The sequence below is a fragment of the Poromitra crassiceps genome (assembly GCF_964638095.1).
Source record: "Poromitra crassiceps genome assembly, chromosome: 9".
Lineage (NCBI taxonomy): Eukaryota > Metazoa > Chordata > Actinopteri > Beryciformes > Melamphaidae > Poromitra > Poromitra crassiceps.
The window spans coordinates 4,572,077-4,598,675 of NC_139630.1; the positions used below are offsets into that span (position 1 = coordinate 4,572,077).

Below are 26,599 nucleotides of genomic sequence, written 5' to 3' on the forward strand. Positions count from 1 at the left end.
AAATTGTAATATATTTCATGTATTTTAGTCTGTGATATGTGAAACCGTGGTATTTTTGTCCAAGGTTATCATACCGTCAAAAACTCATGCCGGCACATTCCTAGATACCTCTTGTTTATTATATCGCAATTACAATCGCAATATTGTCCACGCTAATCGCTAATCACACCTTTTCCCCAAATCGTGCAGCACTAAGGGGGGTCACACATCAAACACTGCTACAGAGTGGTGCAGATGAAGGGGGGTCACACGTCAAACACTGCTGCAGAGTGGTGCAGATGAAGGGGGGTCACACATCAAACACTGCTGCAGAGTGGTGCAGATGAAGGGGGGTCACACATCAAACACTGCTACAGAGTGGTGCAGATGAAGGGGGGTCACACGTCAAACACTGCTACAGAGTGGTGCAGATGAAGGGGGTCACACATCAAACACTGCTACAGAGTGGTGCAGATGAAGGGGGGTCACACGTCAAACACTGCTACAGAGTGGTGCAGATGAAGGGGGTCACACATCAAACACTGCTACAGAGTGGTGCAGATGAAGGGGGGTCACACGTCAAACACTGCTACAGAGTGGTGCAGATGAAGGGGGTCACACATCAAACACTGCTACAGAGTGGTGCAGATGAAGGGGGTCACACATCAAACACTGCTGCAGAGTGGTGCAGATGAAGGGGGTCACACATCAAACACTGCTACAGAGTGGTGCAGATGAAGGGGGGTCACACATTAAACACTGCTGCAGAGTGGTGCAGATGAAGGGGGGTCACACGTCAAACACTGCTGCAGAGTGGTGCAGATGAAGGGGGGTCACACATCAAACACTGCTACAGAGTGGTGCAGATGAAGGGGGTCACACATCAAACACTGCTACAGAGTGGTGCAGATGAAGGGGGGTCACACATCAAACACTGCTGCAGAGTGGTGCAGATGAAGGGGGGTCACACATCAAACACTGCTACAGAGTGGTGCCGATGAAGGGGGTCACACATCAAACACTGCTACAGAGTGGTGCAGATGAAGGGGGTCACACATCAAACACTGCTACAGAGTGGTGCAGATGAAGGGGGGTCACACATCAAACACTGCTGCAGAGTGGTGCAGATGAAGGGGGGTCACACATCAAACACTGCTGCAGAGTGGTGCAGATGAAGGGGGGTCACACGTCAAACACTGCTGCAGAGTGGTGCAGATGAAGGGGGGTCACACATCAAACACTGCTACAGAGTGGTGCAGATGAAGGGGGTCACACATCAAACACTGCTGCAGAGTGGTGCAGATGAAGGGGGGTCACACATCAAACACTGCTGCAGAGTGGTGCAGATGAAGGGGGGTCACACGTCAAACACTGCTGCAGAGTGGTGCAGATGAAGGGGGGTCACACGTCAAACACTGCTACAGAGTGGTGCAGATGAAGGGGGGTCACACATCAAACACTGCTGCAGAGTGGTGCAGATGAAGGGGGGTCACACATCAAACACTGCTGCAGAGTGGTGCAGATGAAGGGGGGTCACACATCAAACACTGCTGCAGAGTGGTGCAGATGAAGGGGGGTCACACATCAAACACTGCTACAGAGTGGTGCAGATGAAGGGGGGTCACACATCAAACACTGCTGCAGAGTGGAGCAGATGAAGGGGGGTCACACATCAAACACTGCTGCAGAGTGGTGCAGATGAAGGGGGGTCACACATCAAACACTGCTACAGAGTGGTGCCGATGAAGGGGGGTCACACATCAAACACTGCTGCAGAGTGGAGCAGATGAAGGGGGGTCACACATCAAACACTGCTGCAGAGTGGTGCAGATGAAGGGGGGTCACACGTCAAACACTGCTACAGAGTGGAGCCCGACCGATACTGGATTTTTGAGGCCGATACCGATATTAGGGAGTAAAAAAAATCCGATATCGATATATCGGCCGATATTCTTATATTATACAGTATATACACATTATATCACTTTTTTTTTTACAATGATCCCTCAAATATGAAACACTTGACAGTAGGGATGTTCATTTTGAAAATTTTCCAAAATCGATAATCGGTGAAAATTAACGATCAATTATCGATTATCGATCATACTAACTCATTGAGTGCCAATGACGACTATAGTCGTCAATTCGGATAGTAACGTAGAGTGCCAATGACGACTAAAGTCGTCAATTGCGTTTTTTGACGGTGGGACGTGGATCAAAGCCAGATCCATCTCCTGTAAAATTTTGGGGCATGTTGAATGTGTAAAACCTATTTTACCGACCCATTAGGTGGCGACAGTGCTCTCCAGATTAGAGAAAGTTGAGTAAAAAACAGAGAAGAAGTCGTTCCGGTATGCATCGATATGCAGGAAGCATAATGTTAGCTGTGCCTGTGAACAGCAGTCAATCTGCTGCCACAATTGAGCCCCTCCGTCTCCGCTGCGATAGCCCCTCCATATGATTTAGTTGCCGACACCAGCGTCTTTCTGAAAAGTTACATTATTCTCAGCTGGGAGCCGGCGACACGCTGTGAAAAAGCGGGGTGCAGCGCACTTTTCAGTGCAGAGCAAACGCAGAGCAAACGCAGCAGAGCCACCAGAGACACTCCCACGGAGGAGGAGGAGGGGGGTGGGGCACGCAGGGCAGCATACAACCATTGACAGTAAACACAGACCCAGACAGCAGGCTCGATGGACAGAGACAGGCAAACAAGCTAGAATATCTGATGCCCACCAGCAGTAAATCAAGACCAGCAAGAAGGTGTAGGGTCTGCGCACGCAGGGGCCAGCGCTGCTGGTTGCAGCTAAAAAATATTATTTGGCCAAACAAAATTCCTTTGTTTTCACTGTTTTATTGAAGGAAATTATTTTTGAGGTGTCATTACATCAGAAAATATTAGCTTCAGAGTCAGTGATGTGCTTGAAATGCTTCATTTCACAAAAGGCTAATTATCTCAGCTTCTAAATTGAAACGTGTGTTTTTGCTGAAATCCACCTATCTTCTCCGGCTGATAACTAAAGAACGGAAAATGATATCAATAAACTTTTTTTTGCTGATGATAGAAGAGAGTCTCCTCGTTCTTTGTGCGTGTTCGGTGTTTACATAGTAATATCACACAATATTCTGTGGGCCTCGAGAAATCACTGAAAACGCTCTGAAACTCTGGCACTGGGAGCGTCCGTTCTCCAAAAGTGGCTGGCACTCAATGAGCTAATACTAAAATTTTCAATATATATATATATTTTTTACAAAATGAATGCCTATGGCAGAAAATACGAAAGACAACGTGTTCTCCTCAATGAACTCTTTATTTCAATGTGTGTCCTCTCCAACACTGCTGTCCCCGGCGCATGCCGGTGTGAATTCCCCATGTTTAAAACAGTTTTGTTGGCACAAAGGCCCGTGCCAAGCCAGAAAACTAGAGACTATATGAAGCTCCACCTCACGTTAGTCGGCTGTGCAATGGAGTGGGGCGAGGAGGAACGAATTCCACCCAAACCTAGTCCAATTTTTTTTTTTTTTTTATAATTAAAAAATCGATCCAAATGCCACAGGATCGATTCCAATCCTTAACGATCAATTATCGATTTTCGATAATTGATGAACATCCCTACTTGACAGAGATATGACTTGACATGACTTGAGATATGTAATGTAGGCAGGATATTTTACAGTTTATCCATGAACTTTATTGTCCAAAATGACATCAATGCAATGAAACGGTAAACTTCACTGGGAATTTAATAATAATAAATAACTAGAAATACAAAAACACAAATAGAATAAATATAAAATATAACTTGAGTTAAGAAAAAAAAATCAAATATATACACAACATGCTGTCTATAACTTAAAGCAGCTACGAGCAAGATTTTCGATTGTTATTAAACTTAATTTAATTATTAAACTAAATTTAATATCGATGCATGCATCACATCTTACCTGTAATAGTAGACGATACCAACGCAAAGTAGTCTCGCTTGAACCCCGAGTGAATCGACCAGTGTTAGTCTGTCTGTGGCCAGGGCAGATCAGGAAGTGAAATGAAACTGTTTGCAGCAGCCGCTTCGGCCAGAACCACAAAATAACTTCCAAAAAACCTGTTAGAATATAACGAGAGATGTTCGCGAGAGTAGCAAGCCCCTGCATGGCGTTCTCCTTGTTTATGATCTGTTGCTAGGCAGAGCGAAACAGCGGAAGGCAGGCAGCTGCGTTTCACTTCCGGGTTTCACTGGTCCGCCGGTGGACAGAGAGAGAGAGAGAGCCCCCTGGTGACGCGAGGTTAGACAGACACAGACTCTATAATCATCAAGAGAGCAATCTCCGATTCACACGGCTTTGGTCTCAGCTACTATTATAGGTAAGATGTGATGCATCAATATTGTAATTATACTGTTTAATAACAATCGAAAATCTTGCTCGTAGCTGCTTTAAAAAAAATTATATCGGCCAACATATCAGCCAATAACCGATATATCGGTCTCGGCCGATATCGGCTGATAATATCGGTGGACCGATATATCGGTCGGGCTCAAACCAAAATGTGCGACGGCAGAGAGCACTGATGCATGTTCTGCAGATCCACTATCCGCCCTCAGAGACTAAGTATAGCCAGGCATTGGATTTGGTTCAGGATCTGCTTGAAAATGACTCTTTGAGAAAAATGCGATTTTCTCAGCTAATGCTCTTTAAAAATAGAAGCTCTCATCTTTGATATATTCACTGTTTACAATTCATAGAACCAAAGTCTTGGGGTTTTGAAGATTAGTAGTGAATATGATCCAAAATGCTTAAAAATAATATTCATCATTCTGGCGGGGAAATAATTAATATTCATATTAAAAACACATTTTTATGCCTCAAAATGTGTTATTTCGTCCTGTGCCATAGAAAATGGTATTGAATAGAGATGATAGTATCATGAAAACCCTAGCAGTTTTTTTATGGGCTGTACATTTGACAGTGTCATTTGGATTTTGTGTGTTGGTGTGAAGAGTCGTCACTGGAAGAGGAGACGATGAGTGTTTTTAAAAGAGAGCAGGTGGTCGTGATCGTCCAATCCAGTCCAGCAGGACTTCCTCTGTAGGGGGCGGGGCCAGGGTGGAATGCTTTGCTGTCTGTGTTGCAGTGGACCAGTGATCCAGACAGACCACTGGAGGTCAGCAGCACCATGCGTCTGGGCCTCTGCACCCTACTACTACTCTGTGTCTCTGTGTGTCTGTGTGTCTCTTTGTGTGTGTGTGTGTGTGTTTTTGTGCCGGTGTGTGTCGGTGTGTGTGTGTGTGCGTGTGCGGGTGGGGGGTGGTCAGGAAATGTAACCTTTTTAGCCAGCAGGCCACAATTGCTGGTAAAACCCCTAAAACGTTCACTGTTTTACCAGCCATCTATATTTTTCGAATAGCATGCTGGCTGGTTACTACCTGTAGAGTTGACTAGCTTGCCAGACACAGTAGGCCTGGGCGATATGGCAATTTTTTTTATCACGATATGTTTTCTTATATCGATCGATGTCGATATTTATCACAATATAAATTTATCAATAATACTAATTGCACATAAAAAGCACATGAAGAATTTTAGGGGCACAATTAAAATTCAATGCAGAGCGATATAGAATGTATAAGATACGACTCTATTAATCTCTGACCGGTTACAATTAAGTTGAATTCAATTCAAAGTATTCTCATGAGAGAGGCTCAATGCAGCTCATTGGCTATTGTTGTCATTAAATGATAACCCTTTATTTAGTCATCTGTTTGTCCATACTATTCACTTATGGCTTTTTAAGGTAACTTGATCCATTTGCATTTTCATCTTATTATAATTGTTCTATGCTTGTTACTTGTTTTCCCTTATACCACTGGTCTTTGGTGTGCTTATTCTGTTGTGTGTATTGCATTATGTTGTTTTAATCATTAAAACAACATAATGCAACGTTACGTTCTTGGCATTAATTACGTTCATTGCATTAAATTAATGCAATGAACGTCTTGGTCCAAGGCTAGGTGTTGATTATGCAGCTATACTTAGCTGCTGTTGGTTTGATAAAGGAAGCAAAGACTGTTTAAACCATAGATGTGTAATGTTATTCGGATAGCTGCTATAGATGGTCTATCTAACAGATAGCATAACTTTAGCAAGATTATCAAGTATGAAGATATTAACGTTAGCGCGTAAGCTAAAGGCCTAAACATGGTCGTCCGTCCGCCTCGAATTGGAGCCGTCTCGCCGTCTGGCGGCGCCAGCGAGCCCCACATGCTCGGACGCCACTACGCCCCCCCTCCCCCCTCCCCGCGGAAGCTCCGTGTGAAAATGGCGGAGATTGTGTGCCAGGCAGTCTGAATGAAATTGAATGTAACGTTCCCAATTCTATGTATTAAATTCTAAAAAACGACCCTCAACATTTTGGAAGGCTAAGCCACACAACTAGTTGTTATAATCTAACATCATGCTTTGAAAGGCGACTTTACGACGAAGAGCCAGGGCAACGGCCAATCACAACTCTCCTGCAGCTGTCGTTACGCACGTATCGTCGCCGTGAAGTCACATTTTCGAGCAGCCCCCGTCAGCCGACGGCGGCCCCTCCCCGTAGGACGGCGCTCCACCCGCCGTCACACGGGGAGGGCGGGGCGAGGCTCTGACGGACGACCATGTTTAGGCCTTTAGGTTAGCGTTAGCTAACGCGATGTAGATGCTAATTTGATAGCATTCATGACAGCCAGCTATCGCTACCCATAACCAGAACTACTGTCTGCTGCAGCTTTATCTCCCGTGTACAAATCAATTCCATCTGTTTATGTTACTCTTGCCAGGCCAGACTCTAACTGGTTAGTAACAGCAACTCAACTCAGCCAGCCGACTGCGAGGCTCTGAGCAGAAGGGATTCTTCCGCAAACGCGTGCATCACATGGTTTATTTTCCATTGATGCCATTGGTTCCACTCAGTGTTGCCTTCAAATACCCCCCAAAAACGACACGTTATTCACAATAAGCATTGCTGTGCTAAGCTGCGGTCATGTTTCTGAGGGGTTTTGAACGCAACACTGAAAATATTTTTATCGAAATTACAGCTCATAAATTTATCATCGTTATCGTGGCCGTTTTTTTCGTGAAAGTTTTATCGCCCAGCCCTAAGACACAGTCAAAATATACAAGCATGTGGTAAGCGTGTGTGTGACAGACAGACGTACATACAGACGGACAAGTCCAGTGTGTGACAGAGTGTGTGAGAATAGGGGAGACTGAAGAGACAGAGAGAGAGTGTGTGAGTGTGTGTGTGTGTGTGCATGTGTGATAGAGTGAGTGTGTCATGTGTGCGTTTGTGTAAGAGAGAGGGCGAGAGAGAGAGAATGATTTGTATTTTATGAGCTGCCTGTTTTCTATTGTCGACTCCATTATCGTTCATTTGTTAAGTGCACAAACATTGGAAACATGTTTGTTAGGAAACCAACACAAATCATTCAGCAACAGAAAGGATGCGTTCAGTCTGCTCTGGCGTTCCTGCGTAAGTTGGGGCCGGGCCTCAGAAGTCGTATTGCGTCGTCTTGCTCTAACCGTCGATGCATTCGATCCGTCAGCAGCTCTGTGCAAATCACCCTGCTGATACGAGGCAATATTTCAGTTCACCTCCAGCCCACAAGAGGCCAGTCAACAGCGGGTTGAGTCAGAGGCATGATTTGTTTAGCGCTAATGAAGCGATGTAATTCACCAGCAGCTCTCGGGCTGACAGCGTTTGGCTGCGCTGCCCCCGCAGGCTCTGACAGATCGCTCCATGATCATTATGGATGTGTTGTGGGTTTGAGGCTGAACACAGGTTCACCACCTCCCTCTCTGGGGGAGAGAAACACCTCCCTCTCTGGGGGAGAGAGAAACACCTCCCTCTCTGGGGGAGAGAGAAACCACCTCCCTCTCTGGAGGAGAGAGAAACCACCTCCCTCTCTGGGGGAGAGAGAAACACCTCCCTCTCTGGAGGAGAGAGAAACCACCTCCCTCTCTGGGGGAGAGAGAAACCACCTCCCTCTCTGGGGGAGAGAGACACCACCTCCCTCTCTGGGGGAGAGAGAAACACCTCCCTCTCTCTCTCTGGGGGAGAGAGAAACACCTCCCTCTCTCTCTCTGGGGGAGAGAGAAACCACCTCCCTCTCTGGGGGAGAAAGAACCACCTCCCTCTCTGGGGGAGAGAGAAACACCTCCCTCTCTGGGGGAGAAAGAAACACCTCCCTCTCTGGGGGAGAGAGACACACCTCCCTATCTGGGGGAGAGAGAAACACCTCCATCTCTGGGGGAAAGAGAAACACCTCCCTCTCTGGGGGAGAAAGAAACACCTCCCTATCTGGGGGAGAGAGACACCACCTCCCTCTCTGGGGGAGAGAGAAACACCTCCCTCTCTGGGGGAGAGAAACACCTCCCTCTCTCCCTCTCTGGGGGAGAGAGACACACCTCCCTCTCTGGGGGAGAGAAACACCTCCCTCTCTCCCTCTCTGGGGGAGAGAGAAACACCTCCCTCTCTGGGGGAGAAAGAAACACCTCCCTCTCTGGGGGAGAGAGACACCACCTCCCTCTCTGGGGGAGAGAGACACCACCTCCCTCTCTGGGGGAGAGAGAAACACCTCCCTATCTGGGGGAGAAAGAAACACCTCCCTATCTGGGGGAGAGAGACACCACCTCCCTCTCTGGGGGAGAGAGACACCACCTCCCTCTCTGGGGGAGAGAGAAACACCTCCCTCTCTGGGGGAGAAAGAAACACCTCCCTATCTGGGGGAGAGAGACACCACCTCCCTCTCTGGGGGAGAGAGACACCACCTCCCTCTCTGGGGGAGAGAGAAACACCTCCCTCTCTGGGGGAGAAAGAAACACCTCCCTATCTGGGGGAGAGAGAAACCACCTCCCTCTCTGGGGGAGAGAGACACCACCTCCCTCTCTGGGGGAGAGAGAAACACCTCCCTCTCTGGGGGAGAAAGAAACACCTCCCTATCTGGGGGAGAGAGACACCACCTCCCTCTCTGGGGGAGAGAGACACCACCTCCCTCTCTGGGGGAGAGAGAAACACCTCCCTCTCTGGGGGAGAGAGGCACCACCTCCCTCTCTGGGGGAGAGAGACACCACCTCCCTCTCTGGGGGAGAGAGACACCACCTCCCTCTCTGGGGGAGAGAGACACCACCTCCCTCTCTGGGGGAGAGAGACACCACCTCCCTCTCTGGGGGAGAGAAACACCACCACCTCCCTCTCTGGGCGAGAGAGAAAAGGCCAAGTCCCCTTGATTGAGTCCAGCTCGAGGGTGCGTTCACAGCAGGCATGCTTGGAACGGTTCACTCCCGAGCGTTTACTCATTTAGTTTGTTTTGCCCGATGACAACAACAGTGCGGTTTTGAACTCTGGGGTCTCCAAATAACAGCACAGAGACGCCTGGAAATCTCTGCGTCCTCCAACAAGAGATCTGAGGTGTGTGCAGCGTGACGGCCTGAAGAACCAGCATCTTCTTTTCAAACCTGTTTTGGCGACTTGTGAAACTAGCGTTTTGCACGGATGCACTTTTGGGGCTTTTTGCATGATTGCATCAGCAGTTTGAACTCGACCAACTTACCTCTGGTCTCCATTCTGCTAAATGAAAACAAGTGGTGGTCATCAGAGACGGCCTGCTGCTTCGTTGTGATAAGATTGTCGGATTCAATCAGGCTGATTGCATGTCTTCCTCGAAATGTCCGTAGGCTATTTTTAAATGATTTATTCATATTTTATTCCTGACAGGTGTTCATATGCGTAATCCTCTGAAGCCTCCGTGATACTGTAGTAACAGCATACTGATGACTAGGGGTGGGGGAAAAAATCGATTCACTTAAGTATCGCGATTTTTAATGTCACAATTTTTTGAATCGATCTTTTATTCCAGAATCGATAATCGCAAAAAAAATTGGGTGCTTGCAGTCAGGCCACTCACTGAACAGCAGGCCAGACGCCGCCTACTGGTTTACTAGTGGTTTTATTACTTTATTAGTTAGTCTGAAGTAATAATTACACTTCAGGGTTAAAGTGGGTGCATCTCATTGTAAAATTGGACTTCAAACGGCCCAAATCTGGCTTCAAACGGCCCAAATTTCACGCGCGTCGGCCCATATCGGCCTGGCCTGCTTGGTATCTAATGCCCGGCCTGAATTATGATCCCAGTCTGCCCCTGTTTTTAACTATATCGCCCAGCCCTACTCATGATATAATATACAGCCTCTAGTGTATGATTCAACTTTTCCCATGTTCTAATCTAGTGTAAAAAAGCAAACAAACTGAAAAAAGAAAAGAAAAAAATAAACAAAAATCGCAATAAATCGTAATATCGAATCGCAATAATCGTAGAATCGCAATACTTAAGAATCGCAATATAAATCGAATCGGCACCCAAGAATCGTGATAGTATCGAATCGGGAGATAAATGAATCACCACAGCCCTACTGATGACCCACCTGTCAATCACAGCAACAGATGTGTGTACATGTCGGAAGCACATTTCAGAAAAATCGACCTTCGTTCAAAAATAAACGCCGCAATACCGCTCAGCAAAACGTTGCCGTTGAGAAAAATATGATTGGGGTACATTCATCCCATGACCAGACACTGTATTGCTTTGGGGCGGCGGGATGACGTGTAATATTCTGAAGTGATTGACACGGAACAGATTCTTGTGGCGAATGTTAATCATCGCCAGAGGCCACAGCGTTGGGGGAATACTTCCGGAACGTTAGGGGCGGGGCCAATCTCAGCCCCACTGTGGTTTTTTAATTTCCATGGCCTCGCCATCCTCTCCCGCGGTCAAAGGCATCTGTGTTGCAGCTGGTTGTCTGTGTCTGTGGACGCTGGACGGCTGAAGTGAATGTTGCTGTGCGGCTGCAGTAGTGACACAAAGCACGGCTTTGTCACTAAATGACTGGCCGAGCGGCTGACTGGAGAACTGGCTGACTTGCTAAGTGCTTCAGTGTCTGATGACTTGCTGGCTGTTTTGTGACGGTGACAGTGACTCAAACACTAAACACGCAGTGAGAGACAGAGGGCTGACCATGTTCAGCACAGACCGGACACACGTACCTAGGGGTGCACCGATCACGTTTTTTATATCGTTGGAAAGCCTGATTAGTGATAGGGCTTTTTTTTATAAAAAAAAGAAAAAATTAAATATAAAGAAATATCGGCAATCAGCCGATCGCATATTTGAGGTCAAAATCGGCCGATATAGATTGCTTGCCGATCGATCTGTGCACCCCTACACGTACCACCTCATGTAGACCTACTTGCCCAGTTTTGCATGCACGGACCGTCGGACACATACTAAAGTAGATCAGGCTAGATTTGGCCAAACTCTGTTAAATTGTGACCTTAGCTGATATGCTTGTTTACCAGCTAGTTTGGTTGGTAGGTGACCAAAATGTCTTACTACTCTATTCTAACAAGGCCAGGTTGAAACCTGGCATAGGGCCGGTGTGCTCAGTAAAGTGCATAACTCTGCCAAGCTGTATTGAGTCATTTGTGTAGTGTGCCTGTGCTGTAGTGTAGCCTATGTGGGTTAATAATCCTGGGTTTAAGCTTCATTAACATGAAGTGCCAGATTTATGGTTAATCTAGTAATATATATTATTTTCACACATAAATGTAGGCTATTGAAATGTAGGCTTATTATGTGGTGTATTCCCAGCCTCCCCCCCCCCATACGTGTAGGCTAGGTTAAGGTGACCAGATGTCCCCGATTTTCAGGGACAGTCCCCGTTTTTGGTGACCTGTCCCGGCTGGAGCTGTCCCCGAAAATGTACCCGATTTTCTACTGGCATCTGCGGCCGATATTACTCTAGCTCTAGTGGGCTCATTCTTAAATCTAGAGTGAAGATACTTATAGGCTAAGAAACTGTAAGACTTACAGCATCCATTGGGACCAACAATGCCATGCTACTGTACCATGTTGGGAAGGAGCTAAATAATGAATTTTGAAAAACCGGCATGGTCAATTTCAAAGGGGACCCTTGACCTCTCACCTCAAGATATCTGAATGAGAATGGATTCTATGAGTATCCACGAGTCTCCCCTTTACAGACGTGTCCACTGGCCAACCACTCAAGCAGAAAGGTTGCAGGAGGCTTACGGGCGGGTTAAAAGCATATCAAAGCATCATATGTCTATGTAGTCCATTGATCCAGACATCCAACAAGTGTTTACATGTTCTGCTGCAGCTCTTACAGCAAATCTGGAACAATGAAAAAGCACTCAGGACGACACCGAAAATACTTTTTGAGATCTGAGGCTTTTCATAAAACATTCGGCGCTGTAGGTTCGGACGGCCAGGCCTAATGCTGCTGGAGAACACAGTGACATTTTGTAAAGGGGCACACACCCACACCCACACAGTGTGTGGGTGTGGGTGTGTGTGTGTGGGTGGCACCAGGGGCCTCTTCGTGAAGCTGACACTGTTTATTACAGTACAACAGCCATGGGCAAAATAAATGCAACTGGAATCATCCCCTTTTTTATTTCATACGTAACAACATTGGATATTTTAATGATATATTGATTGCCGGACTGGAAATTGTCCCCGATTTTCATTTGAGAAATCTGGTCACCTTAGGCTAGGTGTATTTTTTACAATGAATTCGTATATCATTAATAATTGGGATTATTGTAAATATTAGGATAGGTGAGATCAGATGACTGCTTACCATGTAAAAGCTTTAATAACACTGGAATTGAGGGCCATAGACTATGGCCCAAAATTCAAATATAACACTATGGCCCATAGTGTTATTAAATATTGTACATGGTATGCAGTCATCTGATGTCCCCTCCCCTAAACGTTACATGTCATGACTTGCTCCTTCCTTGGCAGAGATCTGTGCTCGAGCACATTGCCTCGTGTTTCACTGTAAACGAGTAGGCTATTGTGACAAGCGAACTTTTTCAGTGAAACAAGTTCGCTTGTCACACAATACTCGTTTGACTTATTTGAGGGCATGTATGTTTATCGTTCACGTTCGCTAACCTGTCGGTCTTTAAACTCTTTGAACAGGTCGGGGTGCCTGTCGGCAAGATGTTTAGCCAGGTTCGATGTGTTTGAGCCTTTCGCTTTGGTCGCGTTGAAGCACCTTTTACTTCAGGAGCAACTGCACGGCCGGGCGTCAAGTCAGGCAGAATATACTAGTACGTCATCCGCTTTGTTGCTTTCAAAATAAAACGCTTATTGTAACCTTATTTATTTTGAGTAATGCGTTACAGCCACAGTTTCACGCTATATAACATCACAACGAGTATTTTGATACAAGGTTTGCTGCTTCATTCATTGAAATACCTTTTCTCCTCCAACGTGCATCAATAAGCTATTTACTTTTGTTTAAGTAACATTATTTTGAAAATTTTAACCGGAAGTTTTGCAGCTCTTCCCGAAAAAAGCTGCCTGGAGATATTCTCCCGAATGAGAAGCACGCTTCTTCATAGTGCACGTCCGATAAAACTCCTTCAAAACGTTGCACTAGTTTACTGACTACACTGTCGTTTCCCATAACGTTAGTCACAAGAAATGTGGAGAAAGAATCACTTTTTGGGAGACAATCGCATCATGGTGATCACTATTCAGCAACAATGGACATGTATTGGAAATGAAATGCCTTCGCTTGTTTCACAACTTGTCTGCTCCAAAGCGCTACTCCAACTGGAGATACTGTCTAAAGGTAGGCTTTAGATAGATGTTAGCTTAGCGTCACCTAATATCATCACAGTCAGTCCCTCTCCTGACAAAAAAATGCTCCAGGTAGCGCTTTTTCCATGCATGCAAAAATGCAAACGTTATGTGTGAACAGCCCCATACACAGCAGATTACCCCTGCTCAGACATTACCATAGTAATCACACAGCCCGCGCCCCCCGCGCGAGTGCTCGAGCACTCGTTCATAATAGACTATTTAAATTGCTTAAAATGCCCATCCGTAGAAGCCGCTGCCATTTTCGCTGTGTCTGTCCTCCTGTGTGTCGGGAGTCGGGACGGCCACACATGAAGCAGACAGAGTCACAGAGAGCTTTTTTCACTTTTCACCAGTCACCATTGGTTCAAGGCAACGATGTGTTTATTAGCCAGAGGTGCATTACCGCCACCTACCGGACTGGAAAGACATTTACTCGGCCAGGATGGGTGCGCAAATGCAGCGACAGAGTCGAATGTAAGGGCCCTGCTGCATTCTGCACCGGCCCCAAAAATCTGCCTGGCTAGTACATTAATGAAAGTGGCTAGTACATTTTGTTTGAAGGTATGGAAAATACTTTCCTGCCCTGCTGCAAGTCCCCACAACAAGACGATGCATACCATGGGTTGAGAAACACTTGCTGTTGGGCTGCTTTTGAGGCGCTAAAACATCAATTTATCATTGACAAATTAATTGTGATCATTTAGTATAATTACTGTAAACTAAAGAGGCCATGGTTGAGATGATTGGTTGCTTCTCATGCCATTAGAATTGTCAGTCCTGCTTTCTCAAAATGAATAGGCTAAGGCTATTATACATGGACCATAGATCCCAGCACTTTATATCTCCCCTTCCCCTTTCTGCCATCTTTAGCTTTACTGAAGAAGATCAACTTGTTGGAAGTGATTCTTCCATGATACTCTCTTGAAAGATTTAGCTCCGTTTGCTCTGGAAGAACAGCGCCCTCTTCCTGTTTCACTCCGCAAAAACAGTCCGACATAATTTCCCTCCAAGTCCGACCAGGTGGCCCACTGAAGTGAACTGTAGAGGGCGGTAGAGGCGCACAGTCCTCTCAGCAGTTGTCTCATTTGTTTTGGGTTATTATACTAAATGTGTCCAAATCAGTGTTCGCCTCGAGACATAAGCATAAACATCTCATCATCTCATCTCAGTAGGCTCTTCTCCTCACCTCAAATTGATAATGTGATGCTGACTCTGCTCAGCTACACAAAGTTGTGTGTGTGTGATGTGTGCGTGCGTGTGTGTGTGTGTGTGTGTGTGTGTGTGTGTGTTTGTGATGTGTGTGAGACTGAAGGCTGTTGATTTAGCGCTAGTGGATGTTTTTATTCCACCACAAGGACCCATTGATCATTTATGCTGAAGGACACACACGCACGCACGCACACACACGCGCACGCACCTTCTAGCCTTTTACAGAAAGCAAAATGAACAGAGAAATAAAATGGCAAAAAAATAAGATATTGCATCGATGTAAAAATAAGAAATGGGAGCATTGAAATGATTGATTGATTGATTAATTGATTGATTGATTGATTGAAATGTGGGAAAAAAGGAGAAAATTGGAGCAATCATGAGGACAAATCAAACAGAAATCAGGTGAACGAAGGTCCAGTGAGGCTGAAACAATAGTGATGATCAATACATTGTGATGCTGACTGAGCAAGAGCAGTGTGTGTAGGACTCAGGAGGAAACAATAAATAAAATAGCTTTGATAAAGAGGGGAAAGGAAAGAAAATGACATTGATATGAGGAAAAAAACAATACCAAAGTAACATCTTTTATTTTTCAGTCAGTCAGTCAGTCAGTCAGCCAGCCAGCCAACCAGCTGGAAGGTTTCAGCTGAGGTCTTCAGTGATGTGAACAGGAAAGTCTGACCGCAGCACTAATTGACAGGTGAGGGATTGTGGGAGTTGGAGTTCTGACAGAGCAGCAGCTCTTTACCATCAGATCGCTCCAGGTTTAGAATGGAAATGTCTCTGAGCTGCCGTCTGTTCTTCTCCTTGTGTTGGATCTGATGTGGAGGAAGAGAAACATCAGCGGCTTTTCAAGGAACTTCTTGGCAGCTTTGTTGTGGAAGATCGATGGTGACTTTATCTGATGAGACTTCCTGAAGACCACAGCCTTTCAACACGGCCGGAGAGAAGAATGCTTTTATTGAGCATTAATAGGATGTTTTATTCTTTTCTCATCTTTGTCTCTTCACCTCCCTCTCCTCCCTCTCCTCACCCCTCCTCCCCCCTCCTCCCCTCTCCTCCCCTCTCCCCCCACTCCTCCCTCTCCTCCCCTCTCCTCCCCCCTCCTCCCCTCTCCTCCCCCTCCTCCCCCCTCCTCCCCTCTCCTCCCCTCTCCTCCTCCTCTCCTGTGCAGGTCGTCTCTACGCCATGCAGACGGGCATGAAGTTGGACAGTAAAACACCAGAGTGCAGAAAGTTCCTGATCAAGCTCATGGACCAGCTGGAGTCGGTAAGCTAAAGATGCACCCATCTACTTTCGTTTCACGTCCCATTCCGACACGGGATTTTGGAGATCTCTTAGCAACTCTCCCAAGCACCTGCAGCCTCCACCTTCACACAGCATTTCATTTTGTTTTTGATTTGGTAATCGACATCTCATAGCATTAGCTACTGGGTTCATAATATTCCTGCTTCATAATATTCCACAATATTAAATTCAACAATTAATAAAGGTCATTAGATATTTCCAACCCTCTTAACCACATTTGGTACAGTGGTACAGCGCCGTAATGTACATGCCAGGTCGCTAGGTGGCAGTGTGATCACCTTATTCTTTGCCCATACAAGGACGCTTCTGCATGACGTCATTTCGTAATCGTCTTTCCGGTTTTAAACACGGAAGTAGAGTACGCCTACCGCAGTCATTTAGACTTGCCAAAAAGCAGCTTTTCAAACTGTTTTAAAGTTTTAATATTTGTCGGGTGAGAATGTAACATATTATATGTGACCAGTTTATCAGAATAACGCCTATTGGAAATCTTTAAAGTCCCTGGAAACCAGAAATATTTCTTTATTATTTAGCATTTTGAGTTCATCACATCACAGGACCCTATGTTAATAAGCCACCAGCCAAATTTGAACGATGATGAACGTCGCAAAGTATATAAATTTAGGTTTGACAGTCTGGCAAAACTCATGAGAAAATCATTATTTTTTAGAGTGTATTTCTCCCGCGGACTGTGTGGGCGTGTCCCATCTGCAGCAGGTTTTCCGAGAGAGAGAGCGCGAGACAGAGGGGGGAGGGAAACGGAGAAAGAGATCAAGTTACACAGCACTCGCGAGTGTGTGTGTGTGTGAGTGTGTGTGTGTGTGTGTGTGTGTGTGTGTGTGTGTGTGTGTGTGTGAGCCACCAGCCTGTGTGTCTCTCGCTCTCTCTCTCACTAGTCCAGAGAGAGAGAGAGAGAGAGAGAGAGAGAGAGAGAGAGAGAGAGAGAGAGAGAGAAGCGCATGGCCTGAAACCCGACACCTTGCTAATCTCACAAGCATAGCGCTTGGCAGACGGCACACAGAGTGGGAGGGAGACGGACAGCGAGGGAGCGCTGTCACTGGGGGCAAAGAACGGACTTGCCATAGGTGGGTGTGGATTGCGCGCATGTACAAAGGTTATATAGAGCTTATGACGTCATAAGCTCCTGCGTTTTAGCACCTCGCGCACTGCTGTCTTCAATGAGGAAGTACTTTGTAGAATCTTGTAGAAAAGTGGCGATTTTAAGGCTTTGGGTTGAAAGTAATGTATAATAATTTCGGAGGCACAAAATTACTAACATAAGACCCTAAATAACATAGTTAGAACGTTTTTGTGGATTTTGGTTTCCAGGGACTTTAACGAGGAGCGAGGACCGGGAGCGCTGACTGTGCCGACACCGGTCGGACTAGCTATCTGTCAAACCCTACTGTAGTTAGGCTACTGGCAGTGAGAAAACACTGTCGACGTGCTTTTGTAACTAACGTTAAATGCCGACTGGGTACAGCCATCGGCTCCTCGCAGCAGTAACGTTATTCACATGTAACTGAAGTTGGCCGCAGTATAGCTTAATTCTGAATGTTGCCAAACTTCATTCATACTGACGTTTTATTTTGAAAATGGTTGCCAACTTGCGCACGGCTATGGCGTAATCGCGTGTGCAGGCACGTCAGAGTTTCTGAAATGAGCCGTCTCAAAGCGATTACATGGAACGATCAGCGGGAAGCGTCTCAAAGAATTTCACTCTGGAAGGTGGTTTCAAAATGTGTTGTTTCCTAAGCCCAAATTCGCCGTCGGCGTCTAAAAGGGAGGCACTAACGATACAATAATTCCCCGTCACCATAGGAAACCGTCCTCGTGTAAAGTGCCCCTTAGTGAGCAACACACACACACACACACGCCAATAGGGCAGGCGAGATGCTTAGTATGTTACACTTTGTTAGTATGTTACACTTATTGAATGATAAACTTGATAATGTGGTGTTTTGGAAATTAACTCATACTTGAAGATGTCCTTACTTAGGTCATTAGCTCTGGCCCCGCCCCCAGCGACATGCTGCCAAATAGAAAGATGGTAGAACATGAGTTTGGTCTCCTAGTTGAGACAGAAGGAGGAAGGAGACTGAAGAGATGGAGAGAAACATGGCTACACATTCTATCATAAACCTGCTGGCGTTTGACATTGTGATACGCGTTATGAAGAAGAATGTCCAGCTATAGGGTTATATGGTCTAGATGACAGTCTTATTACCCAGCCACTAAATCATACATCACACTGAACACCGACCAACAGTGGGGTTTAAAATATATAATATAGGACGCTTGTTAGCAGCAGTGCTGCTGCTGGCAGTAATGTCACCTTTAAGCTTAATTTATACTTATTAGAAAGTGTCGCTCAGCACATGGTCGCAGACGAAAAAGAAAGTGTCGCTCATGTTGCTGCATTTATGCTTCTCTCCTCGGCTCAACGGTCACGTGACACTCGAACGCTATAGACAGAGAACTAGTGCAGACAGCCAAGAGAGGGATGCATTTTGATTCATCTCCTCATCATATGAACCAAGCGCAGCCATTGATTGATTGATTGATTGATTGATTCGCCCGAGTAGGTAAAAAGGCTTTTTACCTCCGCTAAATTGACAGCCTACGTCGGGTCGCTTTCGCTTTTGACGGTGGCAGGCACGCTTCTGTTTCTTTCCTGCCGTCTTGCTTGCCTGAAGTAGGCTACTTGTCTTTGCATGATCTCTATTAAAAAAAAGGACTGGCCTAGCAAGGGATGTCTGTTTTGACATTTCAGTTTCCTCCTGTTATGTGTGTTTCCTCACAGCGGGTCCAGCGCTGGCCGGCGGGACTGATGCTGCTTGTGTGGCTTTTAAACATCTGCTATATTTTTATTTTTCACCAACACTCAACATACACGGGGCGGAAAAACTAGTGAACGTGAAGTGAAGTGAGTCACGAAGAGCCACACCCGTATCTGCGGATAATGACCTGCCACTGTTTAACTGCAGCTCCTTTTGCGCTAATCCGGATCTTACACCGGCGAGCGAGGTGAATAAGATACGGACTCGCGGGAGTGCGCGTAGGCCGGCTAATTGTTGTTTAACCCTGTAAGACCCACGGTTGTAATATTACAACATTTGTATTTTATAAAAAAAAGGGTATAAATCATTTGTTTTCTTGTTCTTTTTTGACCTACACATCATCATTGGATCCTATTGTTTAGTCTTGCAATGCTATTGGCCAGGCTATTTGCATATAAGTACCCCCCACAGGGCCAGGACACATCACAACTTCAAAATTGTTGACGGAGCAACAACTCTCTTTTTCACTGGACGGAATTCCTCACAAAGAAGTAAGTAAAATGCCTGTAATATTTTTTTGGGTGATCATTAGAATGTCTAGAACATGTACATATGTTATTATTGTGAAACATATCCCCCAAATGTAAATTAGAGCATGTTTTATAGAGGTTGCAATTTTACAACGGTGGGGCAGTGTGGTAGCAAATATCCAGGTGGTACTGTTAGTTTACATACCTCGCTAAGTGGAGTCTTATAGTTTTCACAATACATTTATACAGTTATATGTGTATTTTCCCCACATTGCATACCTAAATATATATATAGTGTAGGCTATATGTGCATTTTTACTTTAATTTCTAATTTCCAATAATATTTGTAACCAATTGTACTCAAAGACAAATATACTGCATAACATGTAATTGCTTACACTGTTTTGGTAATCACTTTCAACAGATCAGTTCCTACTTCTGTTTGTAATCATGTTTTAGTTGGTTTAAGTTAGTTCCTGGAGGATTCCATGTGGTAATTGTTCATGTGGGGGTTGCACACATAGGACCATCATCATTGTTCATGTGAGGGCTGGTGGGGGTTGCCCACTTAGGACCATCATCCCTTTGTGAGGATAAGCAAAGCACAATAGGTTGGCCAGACAGTATTGTGTGACTTGTGAAATGTGTACTGCAGTGAGATGTGTAAACACTACTAATGTACTAAAGTTATTTCTTTATTTTCATTTCAGAATGCCATAAGCAAGGAGACTGGAAGAGAGTCCAAACCGCGCTCCACCCAAGGCACCACGTCAACATCCGCCATCGGATGTGTGCCAGGACCAAGTTGGACATCTCCCACGAAAGACACAGAGAGGGCGCTGCAGTAATGGTGGCTGTTCAGGGTACACCAACTTACTATGCCACAAGTGTGATGTTCGTCTGTGTATTTCAGGTGACAGGAACTGTTTCTGGGACTATCACTGCAAATAAGCGTAAGCAATTGATTGTAAATGGTGTTCAAAGTGATTTGCAGTCACTTGGAGTATGAGAGGGGGGTGCCTGTTACATTTTGCGGAGTAATTAGGTTTCTTTAGTACATTTATTGTATGTATTGTTTTTCATTTTGTTGTTCTTTTAATAAAATCACAATTCTTAAAAATATGGCTTACATTGATGTTATTATTCATAATGTTGTTCTGAGGCCAAATATTATTCATAATGTATACTGTTCTGAGGCCAAATAATAAACCATAACCATATAAATGAACCCTTACGTTGTTTTAGTGAAGTATATATACATTTGCCATGTTATTCTGACAATGAGTAAAAATGGCCTATAGGAAATTCTGCTACCCGATTGACCCTACGTTGTGATATTACAACATTTCCATAAAACCTTACAAAAACTTTTTTTTTTTTTAAACACTATATTTTCTTCTCCAAAGTACTCCTACAACACCATCAGAAAGGTTGAATATTTTTTTTTGCAAGTAGAAATATATCCGGGTCTTACAGGGTTAACATGCAGGCCAACCGGCTAGGAGCGGGTTATAATACGGATTCCACTGCATGTTAAGAAGTGGCTATAGTGTCGCGCAAGTGTGATTAACTATATAGACGGCACGCGTTTGACTTCCTTGTTTTGGTTTTCGCTAAAATAGAAGAGGGGTGATCTCTGCACAAACCGTGCGTCGGAGCATCAGATGAGTTGAGAAAGGAAAATCCCGCACACTGACTTCACTTCAGACTTTTATTGGCAACGTTTCGGTCACAACAAGACCTTCATCTGGCAAAAGGTTTTCGCTGAAATGAAATGAATGAACGTGTCCCCGCTATTTTTATCAGCATGTCCTTGATGTATGACTTCGTGAAAATCACAAAGAACTCCGTGACCAACTTCCCAGAGAGAGAGGAGGTGATTTGTGTGGTTGTGTGTCGTTATATGCGGCTATTATATGTGGCTGCAGTTACATCTTGCCTCCGACTTGCTTTCACTGACAGCATTCCCTCTCTTGGCTGTCTGCACTAGTTCTCTGTCTATAGCGTTCGAGTGTCACGTGACCGTTGAGCAGAGGAGAGAAGCATAAATGCAGCAACATGAGCGACACTTTCTTTTTCGTCTGCGACCATGTGCTGAGCGACACTTTCTAATAAGTATAAATTAAGCTTAAAGGTGACATTACTGCCAGCAGCAGCAGTGCTGCTAACAAGCGTCCTATATTATATATTTTAAACCCCACTGTTGGTCGGTGTTCAGTGTGATGTATGATTTAGTAGCTGGGTAATAAGACTGTCATCTAGACCATATAACCCTATAGCTGGACATTCTTCTTCATAACGCGTATCACACACACACACACACACACACACACACACACACACACACACACACACACACACACACACACACACACACACACACACACTCTCTCTAAAAGGCTTGACATTTGCCTGTTGTGCCTCAGCAGCCGGGCCCATGGCAGAGGGATGGGGTTTCCCTCCTCAGAGAGATTCACTAGACGTCAGAAGAGCAGTGTTTCTCAAACTGTGGTGTGCGCCCCCTAGTGGCGTGGTGGTGTACAACAGGGAAGGAAACTTTAGGTTATGAAATATATTTAAGCAATATAGCATGAGAGCCAGTGTGTTGTGGCAAATATATCCCGCTGCTCAGCTGTTATCCCACTCGGCCTGCGGCCTCGTGGGATAACTGCTGAGCAGCGGGATATATGCCACAACACACGCTGCTCGAGTGCTATATTGCTTTTATAAAACGGTTTCCAAGTATGATGATATAATAATAATAATAATACTATAAGTCCGACTGGCATGTCATTCTGATAGTCAGTTGAAACACTACTGTAAGGCGGGACCGCAAGAACGTGCGCGTGATTTGATTGGATCGTTCTGGAGACTGAAGTTGACATTGGCCAATCCTGGCGCTTGCTGAGAAGCTGAGAGCTTTTCTGCAAAGCCCGACACCAACTAACGTTACGGGGTTAAATGCGGGGTTAAATGCGGGGTTAACAGCCTTTTTTTTGCAAAGAAGACATTAGCCCGCGTCTATTCTTGTACAAAACATAATTTTCTGCGAAGTATTAGTAAAGTTATAAGCGAAGACCGATTCACAAGGATCTGACAGCTGTCTCCGCCATTTGTTTTTTCTACATTGTCATTTGAGGTAACCAAAGCCTTTTAGTAAGAGAGTTGCCATGGCAACTCAATAACCCATGGCCATGGGTTATTGGAGTGGGTTACTGGATTTATACAATGGCTGTGAACCAATCAGATTGCTTGATTTGAGAGAGCCGTTTTATAAATATATATATATATATCCCTGGTTCTATAAATAATAGGAGTGAGGTCACTCACTATGGGTGAGCATCATGCACGCCCTATACAGAAGCTCTCTTTAGTTCTTTAGATTCAGACAAAATTAACCATAATTTTACGAGTGGTAATTTCTCACCCTGCTGCCCAGAGATAAGCAGACGTTTCTGAGGCACAGTTTGCTGCTCTTTTGACTTCTCTTGCACCTTCAATACTGTATAATAATAATATATATATATATATATATACAATAATATTGTCCAAAATACCCACAGATATGAATGGAGGCGTGGCCAAAGTGAGGTGAAGAGTTTAGCTGATAGTCTCGCTCATTATCTCTCCTCCTCTCAACATTCCTCTCTCTCTCCTCTCAGTCCACCTCTCTCTCTCTCTCCTCTCAGTCCACCTCTCTCTCTCTCCTCTCAGTCCACCTCTCTCTCTCTCCTCTCAGTCCACCTCTCTCTCTCCTCTCAGTCCACCTCTCTCTCTCTCCTCTCAGTCCACCTCTCTCTCTCTCCTCTCAGTCCACCTCTCTCTCTCTCTCCTCTCAGTCCACCTCTCTCTCTCTCCTCTCAGTCCACCTCTCTCTCTCTCTCCTCTCAGTCCACCTCTCTCTCTCTCTCCTCTCAGTCCACCTCTCTCTCTCTCCTCTCAGTCCACCTCGCTCTCTCTCCTCTCAGTCCACCTCTCTCTCTCTCTCCTCTCAGTCCACCTCTCACTCTCTCTCCTCTCAGTCCACCTCTCTCTCTCTCCTCTCAGTCCACCTCTCTCTCTCTCTCCTCTCAGTCCACCTCTCTCTCTCTCCTCTCAGTCCACCTCACTCTCTCTCCTCTCAGTCCACCTCTCTCTCTCTCCTCTCAGTCCACATCACTCTCTCTCTCCTCTCAGTCCACCTCTCTCTCTCTCTCTCTCCTCTCAGTCCACCTTACTCTCTCTCTCCTCTCAGCCCACCTCTCTCTCTCTCTCTCTCCTCTCAGTCCACCTCACTCTCTCTCTCTCCTCTCAGTCCACCTCTCTCTCTCTCCTCTCAGTCCACCTCACTATCTCTCTCTCCTCTCAGTCCACCTCTCTCTCTCTCTCCTCTCAGTCCACATCACTCTCTCTCTCCTCTCAGTCCACATCACTCTCTCTCTCCTCTCAGTCCACCTCACTCTCTCTCTCCTCTGTCCACCTCTCTCTCTCTCTCCTCTCAGTCCACCTCACTCTCTCTCTCCTCTCAGCCCACATCACTCTCTCTCTCCTCTCAGTCCACCTCACTCTCTCTCTCCTCTGTCCACCTCTCTCTCTCTCTCCTCTCAGTCCACCTCACTCTCTCTCTCCTCTCAGTCCACCTCTCTCTCTCTCTCTCAGTCCACCTCACTCTCTCTCTCCTCTCAGTCCACATCACTCTCTCTCTCCTCTCAGTCCACCTCTCTCTCTCTCTCCTCTGTCCACCTCTCTCTCTCTCTCCTCTCAGTCCACCTCACTCTCTCTCTCCTCTCAGTCCACCTCTCTCTCTCTCTCTCCTCTCAGTCCACCTCACTCTCTCTCTCCTCTCAGTCCACCTCTCTCTCTCTCTCTCCTCTCAGTCCACATCACTCTCTCTCTCCTCTCAGTCCACCTCTCTCTCTCTCCTCTGTCCACCTCTCTCTCTCTCTCCTCTCAGTCCACCTCACTCTCTCTCTCCTCTCAGTCCACCTCTCTCTCTCTCCTCTCAGTCCACCTCACTCTCTCTCTCCTCTCAGTCCACATCACTCTCTCTCTCCTCTCAGTCCACCTCACTCTCTCTCTCCTCTCAGTCCACCTCTCTCTCTCTCTCTCCTCTCAGTCCACATCACTCTCTCTCCTCTCAGTCCACACCACTCTCTCTCTCCTCTCAGTCCACCTCTCTCTCTCTCCTCTCAGTCCACCTCACTCTCTCTCTCAGTCCACCTCACTCTCTCTCTCCTCTCAGTCCACCTCACTCTCTCTCTCTCCTCTCAGTCCACCTCTCTCTCTCTCTCTCCTCTCAGTCCACCTCACTCTCTCTCTCCTCTCAGTCCACCTCACTCTATCTCTCCTCTCAGTCCACCTCTCTCTCTCTCCTCTCAGTCCACCTCTCTCTCTCTCTCCTCTCAGTCCACCTCTCTCTCTCTCCTCTCAGTCCACCTCTCTCTCTCTCTCTCCTCTCAGTCCACCTCTCTCTCTCTCTCTCCTCTCAGTCCACCTCTCTCTCTCTCCTCTCAGTCCACCTCTCTCTCTCTCTCCTCTCAGTCCACCTCTCACTCTCTCTCCTCTCAGTCCACCTCTCTCTCTCTCTCCTCTCAGTCCACCTCTCTCACTCTCTCCTCTCAGTCCACCTCTCTCTCTCTCCTCTCAGTCCACCTCTCTCTCTCTCTCTCCTCTCAGTCCACCTCACTCTCTCTCTCTCCTCTCAGTCCACCTCTCTCTCTCTCCTCTCAGTCCACCTCACTCTCTCTCTCTCCTCTCAGTCCACCTCTCTCTCTCTCTCTCTCTCTCTCTCCTCTCAGTCCACATCACTCTCTCTCTCTCTCCTCTCAGTCCACCTCACTCTCTCTCTCTCCTCTCAGTCCACCTCACTCTCTCTCTCTCCTCTCAGTCCACCTCTCTCTCTCTCCTCTCAGTCCACCTCACTCTCTCTCTCTCCTCTCAGTCCACCTCTCTCTCTCTCTCTCTCTCCTCTCAGTCCACCTCACTCTCTCTCTCTCCTCTCAGTCCACCTCTCTCTCTCTCCTCTCAGTCCACCTCACTCTCTCTCTCTCCTCTCAGTCCACCTCTCTCTCTCTCTCTCTCTCCTCTCAGTCCACATCACTCTCTCTCTCTCTCCTCTCAGTCCACCTCACTCTCTCTCTCTCCTCTCAGTCCACCTCACTCTCTCTCTCTCCTCTCAGTCCACCTCTCTCTCTCTCCTCTCAGTCCACCTCACTCTCTCTCTCTCCTCTCAGTCCACCTCTCTCTCTCTCTCTCTCTCCTCTCAGTCCACCTCTCTCTCTCTCTCCTCTCAGTCCACATCACTCTCTCTCTCTCTCCTCTCAGTCCACCTCACTCTCTCTCTCCTCTCAGCCCACCTCACTCTCTCTCTCCTCTCAGTCCACATCACTCTCTCTCTCCTCTCAGTCCACCTCTCTCTCTCTCTCTCTCCTCTCAGTCCACCTCACTCTCTCTCTCTCCTCTCAGTCCACCTCTCTCTCTCTCTCTCCTCTCAGTCCACCTCACTCTCTCTCTCTCCTCTCAGTCCACCTCTCTCTCTCTCTCTCTCCTCTCAGTCCACCTCACTCTCTCTCTCCTCTCAGTCCACCTCTCTCTCTCCTCTCAGTCCACCTCACTCTCTCTCTCTCCTCTCAGTCCACCTCACTCTCTCTCTCTCCTCTCAGTCCACCTCACTCTCTCTCTCCTCTCAGTCCACCTCACTCTCTCTCTCCTCTCAGTCCACCTCTCTCTCTCTCTCTCTCCTCTCAGTCCACCTCACTCTCTCTCTCCTCTCAGTCCACCTCACTCTCTCTCTCCTCTCAGTCCACATCACTCTCTCTCTCCTCTCAGTCCACCTCACTCTCTCCTCTGTCCACCTCTCTCTCTCTCTCCTCTCAGTCCACCTCACTCTCTCTCTCCTCTCAGTCCACCTCTCTCTCTCTCTCTCCTCTCAGTCCACCTCACTCTCTCTCTCCTCTCAGTCCACATCACTCTCTCTCTCCTCTCAGTCCACATCACTCTCTCTCTCCTCTCAGTCCACATCACTCTCTCTCTCCTCCCAGTCCACCTCTCTCTCTCTCTCCTCTCAGTCCACCTCTCTCTCTCTCTCCTCTCAGTCCACCTCTCT

The 26,599-nt window shown here is 46.4% G+C and overlaps 1 protein-coding gene across 1 annotated transcript in view; it reads left to right on the forward strand.

Moving 5' to 3' along the window:
* Positions 1 to 26,599, forward strand: part of vta1 (vesicle (multivesicular body) trafficking 1) — a 190,482-nt gene that overhangs the window by 12,332 nt on the left and 151,551 nt on the right. Inside the window, exon 2 of the mRNA XM_083643155.1 lies at positions 16,072 to 16,166. Coding sequence (XP_083499281.1) covers positions 16,072 to 16,166 — 95 coding nt within the window. The remainder of the gene's footprint in view (positions 1 to 16,071; positions 16,167 to 26,599) is intronic.